Consider the following 10,571-nt stretch of genomic DNA (forward strand, 5'->3'; position numbering starts at 1 on the left):
TTCCTCTTGTTACGGGAAGAATGAAGATGTGTTTTTTTTTATTTTTTTTTTTATTGTCCTCGATGGCAGGTGCAGGCCTCTTAAGCTTGCCATTCAGAAATATGCACACATGTTCCACTTTAAAAAACATGAGCTTTAAAGTGAGTGAGCATTGTTCAGAGCTGTAAAGAATTTCCTGACCAGGCTACATGTGCAGTTCACCTGACGCTGGGCTGCTGGATCGGATGTCGTCTCCTGTCTAGACCTGAAGGACTCGGCCCAGAAATAGCCCTTAAGAGCCCAAATGAAAACAAACTGTGCTCCTGGCTCTTAAGAGAGAACCTCAAGGTTTATTTAGCATTTTTTATTTAACATATTTTGGGTTTGGATTAAATGTTTCAGGACATGGTATTCCTACCATGCGCCAAGTACAGGAGGTGGTTTTAACAGGGAAAGGCAAAGGAATGCACATTTCAAGGAGGAAAAATGTGATTTGAGACAAAGAGTGAGTTTGTTCTCCTTTTAGACTCGAGACTTTTGTTTTCAAATTGTCACCATGCATTCCTTTGACTGGGAGGTTATTACAGGTGATACTAATAACCAAACTGTTCTCCCAAGAGGTGAATGCATTGGTGGAGCAATGCATACAAAAGTATCTTGGACTCCCTCATGTGGCAGGAAAAAGCACACAAAAAGGCCAAAAATTTGTTGAGCAAATTTATTTTGGATGAGGAAAAACATCACTTGCGTTCTTGTGGCATTGAGTTAGGTTTGTCTTTTTCCTGCTTCAAAATGACAACGCCTCAATAAAGAAATGCTTGTCCCCACTTTGGTGTGGAAGAACTGCACCGATCTCTGAACCTCAACCACATCCAGAACCTCTGGAGGAGTCGGAGCAGGTTCAACATCTGGGGCCTGATGTATAAATACGTACACAAAAGCATGCTTGGATTTATTTTTTTTCCTCTACACATAATGTGATATTTAAAGAGGAACAATTTGCAAACGACATGCAACCTTCAGGCCATGTCTACGTGGTAGTTTCAAACCTGAAAACTATTTTAGTGGGGAAGGTTGTGTTGGCTCAGAGAACATATCGCATGTGGTGCACATTTATGCACTAAATCCAGAAAGCTGATCTGGTGACTTATCTCTTCCAGACAATGACTGTTAGATTAGAAAAATGCAAGCCATTATTATACAAAGTCAGGCAATTTTAGACTGAGAAGCCAATTTAATCCTCCTCCCTTGTTATTTCAAGTAGATGACAGATTTAGAATCAATCTGAAGTGGTGTACTTACGTTTTGGTGGACCTAACTGTATATCAATGATGCATCATCTTGGTATTTTCACCGCCTTCCAGGAGATAAAACACAAGATCCGAACATAAGCCAGTAACAGACAAATACTGAGATATTCTTTGATGTCACATGTTAAGCAAAGAAATAACATGCTATTAGTTAAGTCTATTCTTGGTTTAGTATACAAGACGATGGTTAAGAGGGACAATAGCATTTCAAGTAGCAAAGGTGGAGTTTTATGTATTTCTGGATGTAGCAAAAGACTTGAAAGAATATGTGATGAGTGCAGTGATGTCAGGCTTTTGATTTAAAACGTATGATATAATGTATGTGCATTTCAACAGAGCTTAGGTTGAGTGTTTAGAATACAAAGCTAGATGAGATGGAGGCAGATGACCCCCCCCCCCCAGAGGGAGAAGTGGGAAGAAGAAGAATTTCCTGATCTTACTGAGCACTGACAGCGCTTCAGACATGAAGTCAAATTTAACCACACGCTTTCATTTTAATCCAGATTTACTTAAATAGCACAAAATCACAACAATAGTCACCTCAAGACATTTAATACTGCAAGACCCTACAGTAATGCAGAGAAAACCCTAACAATCAAACTGCTGCCTCTGACCAAACACTTGGTGACAGCAGGAAGAAAGAACTCCCTTTAAAGAGAAAGAAACCTGAAGAAACCAGGCTCACAGAGGGGCAGCCATCATGTGACTGCTGTTTTGCTATTTTAAGGTATCTTGTTGATGCCTTAAAGACCTCAAACTGGGAGTAAACTTTTCATAATGAAAGGTTTACTCACAGTTAATGAGAGAATTACTTTATTAATTCCAAAAAAGCAGCATAATTTTTGTCAAATGAATCCATTACTTCTTACCAGCGGATGTCCAATATGTTTTTATTTTTTTTTGAACAACATTTCAAATTTTGGCTCCAGCGGGTGAAACATCTGTGACGCTCTCACAGAGAGTGAATCACAGAGAGAGCAAACTTATAAAAAGATAAAGGTCTGCGCTGTGTCTTTAGTCTTTCGGCAGCGGGATGCCGACTGCCGTCTGCTGCCCCTCCATCTGCTGCTGCGCCTGCGCCACCTGCTCCTCGCTGCAGGAGTCCTGCAGAAACACGGTAGCCAGGTTGCGCAGACGCGGGCTCTCGGAGAGGGAGAAGCGCAGCATGCACTGCAGGATGGCGGGATCGGTGATCTGAGAGCGTGACGTGGGTGTTAGGAGGTTCATGAGGGTGGTGATGGCTGACAGGACAGTCTCTTCCCTCTGGCTCGACAAGCAGTTTGTGACTAAGCGGATGCCGTCGCTCTGCAGGACGACATCTCTGCACTCAGGGTCCATGCTGAGGTTACAGAGCCCTCCTGAGATCACGAGAGACAAAATCAGAGATAAAGGCTTGACAGTTGCTGCAGACAATGAAGGAGATGTCACTGTGACACCCACCCATCCCAAACTCCACAAAGTTCTCATTCTCCTCAGTCAGCATGTCCAAGAAGAGGTCAGTCACCTGCAGCTCTCTCAGATACTCCACGTTCTTTGGATCGTATGCAAAATTGGCCAAATTAGCCAGAACTTGTTCCTTTGCCTCTGAGGAGGAAAAAAATCATCACATGTAATGTATGTAATCACATAAAATGAGAACTATGGAGTGCCAAAATTAAATAGGCAAATATTTAGTTAAAAGTCTAATTAATTCATTCAAATATTCATTTCAAATTATTTGTGGCTGGTCAACAGACCTTAAAATCTGATTGGTTACCCTGCACAGCAAGTTAAGACGATTGATCCCAGATAATGCTGCAGTCCATGCCCGGATTGCCTGCGCACTGCTAATGTGCTACACTCATTGAATTAATAATTCATTTTCTGAAGCTGAACGGCTGGACTCCTTAGCGTACTTGCTATTGAGAAACACCCACCGAAATAATCGACTCCCGAAAAGGTAAAGATACTGACCAGATCAGCATTAGCCCCGCCCCCTGACTTTGACAGGTGAGGTTGACAGTAGAAATAAATTCATGACGTGTTGAAGCCCAGAACTATGAAATAATAACAACTGACATATATTTTAAATAAAACTAATTATTTCAATTTAATAAATGTGTATTTAATAATTTCACATTTTGAATAATTATTTGATGACGTACGTCTCCAAAGAGGAGCACCTAGGCTTTCTGTAGGCACCTATTTTTTATGTTTTTGTTCTATTTACTTATGATTCATATTATTGTCTTGTGGATCTTGAGTTGGAGCAGAAAGACGAAAAGGCAAGATTGGAAAAAAGATAACAGAAGAAAGCAGAGTAGTGAGTTTAAAGTTGAATCCAAACACAGCTGTTCCCACCGTCGCTGTCGGTGTCCTGAAACTCGGTGACCAGAGTTTGTAAATACTCAAAGCGGTCAGAGCCTCCGGACGAGCCGCTCCTCCACATAATCCACCACCAGCTCCGCTCTCCGCTTTATTCTTTTCAGTTCGTTCCCGGCGCGGTCTGACCATGAAATGCCTCCGTGTAGCTGCGTGGATAAGACGAAGGTTCCGTTTAATAGTTTTTGTTTTAAAATCAGTTTCGATCTGATAGCATACGGTCAAGCCGCGCTTACACAGAATCAAATCTAATTTACATTTTTCATACGCAGTTAAAGGTCTTCTATCATAGTTTTTTGTTAATGTGGCCCTAATACTCCCTCACACAACATGACACAAAATAGAAATACTGTCAAGCGGAAGCTAGTGTCACGTGGTACCGGAAGTTCCTAATAACTGTGCGACACGAAGGGGGTGTGTACAGCACCTCAGCCAACTGTAGGGGAAGGTCAGTGTTTAAAGTTCAAAATAAAGCCAAAATGAAGCAGCACAAACTGTCAGCCGGGAAACGGCTCGCCAAACCGATCCTGTTCGGGACGATCATCGTTGGACTCGCTGCTGCTTTCATTAACAGGTAACGTTAAAGCGTGTTTACAGCTCAGCCACCTGTACGTAACAGGCATGTTGTGCGTGACATTTGCACATGCAAGTGTTTACTGCACACCTTATTAATAAACATGCAGTTCCGAAAGAGCCGATCAGAAGTGGAGATTATAAAAGCAGCACGACTTCGCTGTTAAAAGGTACTGCAGGGGAAGCAGTGCGACTGCGTATTAGGCCCATTCTGCAGTCCTTTGGAAGTCAAAGAGAAAAAGCTGAAAATTTTAGAAATTCGGCGGACTTACGAGAAAAATGGATAATTTACAAAAAAAAAAGCAAATTTTCGATGAAAGAAATGGGCAAATTTACATGGAGAAAGCATTCAAAGTTAGGAGAAAAAATGAAAAATAAATGTCTAGTTTATTGTTTTAAAATGGCAAAAGTATCAGGAAAAAAATAGCAAATTTACCAGAAATAATGGAACAATAATGAGAAAGAAAGACAAACTTATTTGAAAAAAGGAGCAAATTTATAAGGCAGTAACATGCTATATATTTACATACATACATACATACATACATGCATTAGGAAATGAATGTCAAATTTCTGAGGTAGCAATGAGCAAAGTTCAGAAGTATTAAATTACAAAATCAAAAAAGGTAAGCTTATTAGAAAAAAAAAATAGGACATTTTAAAGAAGAAAATGAACATATTTCAAAGAAATTAGCAAAGGATAAATTTAAATTTAGATCATTATGTTTCCAAGAAAAAATGAGCAAAGTTCCAAGATGATAAATACCAAAATCTGAAAGAAAAAAAGACACATTCCAAGGGGGGGAAAAAAGAGAAGAATACATTTCAGAGAGTCTGGTGGAGCATTTGCGAGCTTGGAAACTCAGTATGTGGTGATGTCCATGGGTTCCCTGACTGACAAATAAATTTCTAGTTCCCGTTTCCCAGCTATGAAGATTTGCTTCAAGGTTATTACGAGGTCTCATTAAGCAAAATTATTGTAAGAAATGCCGACAACGCCACGAGTAAGGTGTAACAGGACCTGGAGCTGCTCTGTCCCCTGTGCAGGAGCGTTATAAAATCAGTTTATGTGATATGATTTTGTATATTTGGTGTATTTTGAATGCAGATTTATTCTCCTTGTTGTTTTTGTATTGCTCTTTGTGCATGATTTCTGGTAAGCCTGTCTGTAAGCCAGGTTTAATGGCGGAAACAATCTGTGTTGGGCCTGCAGCAGACTGATAACCTGCTCTGTAACAGCTGAGATGGGCTCTAACCTCCTGCTTGGCTGTATCTAAAATGCCTTTAATCATATTTAAATCATGTTAAAGGTATTGAATTTGCAGATGTTGTTTTTAAGACCTCTAGAAAAGCCCTGTCAATACAATTAATTTCAAAGGTTTTTTCATTAACTTTTAGTCCCACTAACTCGTTCGTGCTGTTAGTGCACCAGAGATTTTACAGCACACTAGAGAAGCTCTGCAAATTGAACAGCTGTGTTTTGTCTGACCAAAAGTCCAAAGAGAAATCTTTACTGTTCAGTGCTGTGTTGTACAGACTGGACATTGTGGCACAGCTGGTTGTGTCTTTTTAATTGACATCCCTAAAATCTTTGAAGGAGCCCTAAAATAACCTCATTATTGAAACTCCTGAAACTATTGAAATCACCGAAATCATTCTTTGGTCAAAATTCAACAAAAGAGAAAGAAAAGATGAATATTTAGTTACAGTGGACAACTGCTTGTTTTGGGGGTTTTTTTATTGTTAGAAAAATGGAAACAGTAGGTTTCCAAACACACTCTGGAGACTAATTGAAACAAAACTGAGAGAAAGTGAATATCCAAAACATTTTCTCTGGTAAAGCTATAGTTTAATATTTTTCCGTGAAAGTAAAATCAAAATCTGTTTTTTCACACTGAACCACCTACGTCACATTAGAAGAAAGGTTGTAATCTTACCATTAATCTTTTCTGGTTCTCTAATTAATTCTCACTTGTCATTTGTTTTCATTCGGTACTTCCTCTGTTGCGCAGACACAGGTTTTTTGAGGACGTCGTTGAACTCAGGGCTCAGGAGCGAGCGCGTAACGATGCCAAGAGGTTGGAGGTCCTGGAGAGGCGGCAGAAGCAGATCGATGATCTGACCGAGAAGAAGCAGCAAGGAGGGAGCGGCTGAAGGGGGCAGCAGCCTGAACCTCAGTGCCTCTGCAGCAGACTGTAATACAGAGCAGGTCTCCACAGGTGGACGCTGCACATGTCCACATATGCAAAGATGGCTTTGCTGAATATTTTTACTGAGGCCTGCTTACAGTAATGGATTTATTGAAGTAACCCTCACAGATTTGTATAGACATCTGGGCTGGACACAACACTGTCCAAGACGCCCAGTAAAGGAGCTTAAACAGCATCTTTCTTGTACTTACGTGTTTTTCCAGCAGGGGGCAGAATTGACTGCAACCTAATGGACTGTATGAATGAAAATCTCTTTAACTATAAATTATTTGTGATATACATTGTTAAAGATCATTTATTTAAAATGCACGCCACAGAGGTTTTCATGTTTATTTTATTGGTGTGAGTTTAGTTTAATCAGGATTAAAAATCAAAGCACAGACGCTAATGCCGTACAACAAACATCAGCTCTGCCTTCAGTTTTTGCTCAATGAAGCAGGAAAATCAGACTCCTTAGTGTTGGGATGTATTCAGTCTGATGGATGCTAGAAAGTAATAACTGATGCTGATCTGTCAAAATAAAGGTTTTAAATTCACTATCAGTGTGACATGAAATAATTATTCACTCAAATATAAGATCTGTAATCTGTAACTAATAACTAAACATTGTAGATAGAGAGAAAAGGCCATTTAGAGCTAGTCCAGCATTCTACCGTAAAGAAGTACAAAATTTTAAATTCTCAAGTAAAGGTTTCAAAAATTGTGCTCAAGTTCAGTACATGAGAAAATGTGCTTGTTTGCTTTTCTCCACTCTAAAATAAAGAAAGCTACTTTCAGTTTTTCCGTTATTCACAAGGGATCAACACAGCAGGTAGCGCCGCATATTTGGTTTGGCAGATTTTTTTATGCCCGATGCAACCCGCCAAGGGATTTGTGTCTCCTCCCGGGATCCAGCAGGGTATCTTTCGCTTGTGTACAGCAGCAATTATGATAGTTAACAATAGAAAATAACAGATGCAGTATAACCACAGACTGTAAATACAAAACATGGATGGGTCTGCCTGTGCAGAAATCCCTTGACCAGCAGGCGGCATCTCCTCTGAGATTGTAATGTGCAATACCACCGATTTCCTTTCTGATCAGACACCAAGTCAAATTCAGGGTGGTATGGACGTTACCGAGCCGATGTTGATACTTTGTACAAAAACATAATGTGTTATTGTATTTCAAATTATAGCTTCATAATGATTACAGGACATCAGACTACTTGTTCTTATTGTTTAATTATGAAGAATTATCATATAGAAATAAAAAAAACTAAATTTGTGTGTTAATTGATGCTATTTGAACACACTTTCCTTCATTGTCACTGTGCCACACTACAAATTTTGGTATTGATCCAATACCAAGCAAATACAGGGCCAGTATTGCCGATATCAGTACCAATAATTATAAGTTATTCAGGCAGCTAACTGGGGGAGAGTAGCGTGCCATGACTTATGAGATGAATTCTCAAGTTTCAAATTCTGAACACATTTTAATCACCACTATGTCACTGTGATTATTACTTTCCACAATAATTAGTTAACACAACAAAAAACACCTTTCAGCTTTTCATGTGTTTTGAAACTTGGTTTTAGTGTTGGTATCGATACTATCGATATTTGGATCAATCCGCCCACCTCTACTGCATACAAGTCTAATACTCACTGTGATGATAGTCATCAGTGTTCTGAATTACATCATCAAGTTTGCTGACGACACCGTCGTGGTGGGCCTGATCTCTGATAACAACGAGACGGCCTACCTGAAGGAGATTAGGAATCTGGAGAACTGGTGCCAGAGGAACAACCTCCTTCTAAACGTCAGTAAGACAAAGGAGCTGATAGTGGACTTCAGCACTAAGCAGGAGAGGAACTACCAGACCCCCGTCATCAACGAGTGCCCAGTGGAGAGAGTGGACAGCTTCAAATACCTCGGAGTTCACATCACGCAGGACCTGTCATGGTCCTGTCACATCAACACCGTGGTGAAAAAGGCCCGTCAGCGTCTCTACCACCTCAGACGCTTGAGAGACTTCCAACTGCCCTCCAAGGTGCTCAGGAACTTTTACTCGTGCACCATAGAGAGCATCCTGACGGGAAACATCTTAACCTGGTTCGGGAACAGCACCATGCAGGACAGACGAGCTCTACAGAGGGTTGTGCGGTCAGCTGAGCGCACCATCCGCTCCGAGCTCCCTGACCTGCACTCAATCTACAGCAGGCGGTGCTGGACCAAGGCCAGGAAGATCGTGAAGGACCTCAGCCATCCCAACAACAGACTGTTCTCTCTGCTGAGGTCAGGAAAGCGATTCCGCTCCCTGAAGACCAACACAGAGAGACTGAGGAGGAGCTTCTTCCCGCAGGCGATACGGTCTCTCAATCACACCACCACACAGTACTGACCCACACATGGTTCTTACACACACACTGGACTTTCTGGACTTTGTTTTTGCACAACACTGGTCACTATATTCTTCATTTCCGGTTAATACTTGTACAGCTGCTGTTATTGTGTATATATTTATTTAGATTTCTTCATACATTCTTATATAGTTCTATATTGTGTATTTTGTTGTACAGTTATTTTATTTTCAACTTTAATTTATATATTTTATCTTATTCTTCCCAGTTAAATTTACCCTTCATTCTAATTTGTGTTGTACAGTTATTTCATTTTTAATCTTAATTTATATTTTATTCCTTCCTAGTTAAATTTACCCTTTTCAATTTTTCATATTAATTTCCTATCTTATTCATAGCCTTTTCCTTTTTTGTTTTCTTTAGGTCACGAGCAGTTGTCTAAGCATTTCACTGCATATCGTACTGTGTATGACTGTGTACGTGACAAATAAAATTTGAATTTGAATTTGAATTTGAATTGAATTTCAGTCACTAGTGTGAATTCTTATTGTATTAGGGTACGTGCAGGGCTTTCCCCTGGTGTAGTGGTTAAAATAGTTGCCTTGCATGCAAAGAGCCCCAGTTCAAGACCGGTAGGATACATGACATTCCTAGTTAGGAAGGTTGTTAGGAATGTCATGTGGTGCAAAACCTGTGTGGCCAAACTTTACCTGTGTTTTCTAGTCTAAAAACTTTTTAACAAGCCGATTGCATTTTGTTACACAGAGTTCTGCTATTCAAGAACACTTTAACACACAGCCTGGGGGGTTTGAACCAATGACCTTCTAACTAGCAGACAACCCACCCTACCTGCTAAGCCACAGCTGTCCACAGGTAGATGCAAACACACAGGCCATGTTATTTCGAATCTGGCGCGAACCGATGAACCAGTCCCTGAATCAGTCACGTGGTACGGACTGCCCGCGAGGCCTCGAACGTCACTGCATACGTAATCAAAGCAAGCCTCGATACGCGCTTCAGAAAAACGCCCCCGCGATTACCCGACGCACGATTCGAAGCTTCGACACACAGGACACATCACTAGCCTTTACGCACATGTCACACATTTTAAAAGCATTGTAGAATTTTAATTTCATGACATGAAAATTAAGTTTCAGCCACATAAGTTGAATAATAAAAACACTAAATGGTTCTTATATTATAAAGCCATCGCGTTGCCTGTCAGCCACATAGCAAGAGGCCAAAATGAAACATTTTCAGCATAAAAAAAATATATCTACAACCTATTTTTTTTATTTATTCATTTTTTAAAATCTTTTACCTGAGAGATTATGCAGAGACGGACCAAATCACTATTGTAGCACAGGCATGTACTAGTAGAATAAAGCAGGGTAAGATTCAGGGCGTGGCTATGAAACCAATAGGTGACATCACTGTGGTTACTTGTATCTTGTATCTGAAGTTCATTAGTATAGATATATGTAAGAATCTTCTTAGAGTATTTCTAGTAGTGGAACAATTTTAAAAAATATATTTTTTTTTTTAAATCCACAGAAATAATTTCGTTTTCAAGTCTTCTACAGTCTTTTTAGACTGACATAAAAATATAATTTGACAGCATCAACACATCTGAGAACTGGGTATGGGTGTTTTTCCTGACGACGGGGCGATCGTGGCTCAAGAGTTGGCAGTTCGTCTTGGAAGGTTGCCGGTTCGAGCCCTGGCTTGGACAGTCTCGGTCGTTGTGTCCTTGGGCAAGACACTTCACCCGTTGCCTACTGGTGGTGGTCAGA

The 10,571-nt window shown here is 40.3% G+C and overlaps 1 protein-coding gene across 2 annotated transcripts; it reads right to left on the bottom strand.

The window, feature by feature from the left end:
• Positions 1–29: 29 nt before the first annotated feature.
• On the bottom strand, positions 30–4,038 carry armc7 (armadillo repeat containing 7). Of its 2 annotated transcripts, XM_042223407.1 has the most exons (4): positions 3,630–4,038; positions 2,730–2,873; positions 2,270–2,647; positions 30–1,417 (listed from the first exon to the last, which is right to left on the bottom strand). In XM_042223407.1, the coding sequence occupies exons 1-3, from the start codon at positions 3,715–3,717 to the stop codon at positions 2,304–2,306; spliced, it is 576 nt and encodes a 191-aa protein (XP_042079341.1). In that variant the 5' UTR covers positions 3,718–4,038; the 3' UTR covers positions 30–1,417; positions 2,270–2,303. The 2 variants fall into 2 exon arrangements, with proteins under 2 accessions (XP_042079341.1, XP_005913795.1); XM_005913733.3 differs by lacking the exon at positions 30–1,417 and having other exon boundaries at positions 1,764–2,647.
• Between the last annotated feature and the right edge of the window lie 6,533 nt (positions 4,039–10,571).

The sequence above is a fragment of the Haplochromis burtoni genome, unplaced genomic scaffold, assembly GCF_018398535.1.
Source record: "Haplochromis burtoni strain Fernald_Lab_line unplaced genomic scaffold, NCSU_Asbu1 Contig_6, whole genome shotgun sequence".
NCBI classification, from domain to species: domain Eukaryota; kingdom Metazoa; phylum Chordata; class Actinopteri; order Cichliformes; family Cichlidae; genus Haplochromis; species Haplochromis burtoni.

What these genes read in the sequence shown, in the direction of transcription:
- armc7 (XM_042223407.1), bottom strand. Translation starts at nt 3,717, where the DNA reads ATGTGGAGGAGCGGCTCGTCCGGAGGCTCTGACCGCTTTGAGTATTTA. An exon ending in TCAGGACACCGACAGCGACG is followed by an intron (nt 2,874 to 3,629) that starts GTGGGAACAGCT and finishes TTTCCTCCTCAG; the next exon opens with AGGCAAAGGAACAAGTTCTG. An exon ending in CTTTGTGGAGTTTGGGATGG is followed by an intron (nt 2,648 to 2,729) that starts GTGGGTGTCACA and finishes TCGTGATCTCAG; the next exon opens with GAGGGCTCTGTAACCTCAGC.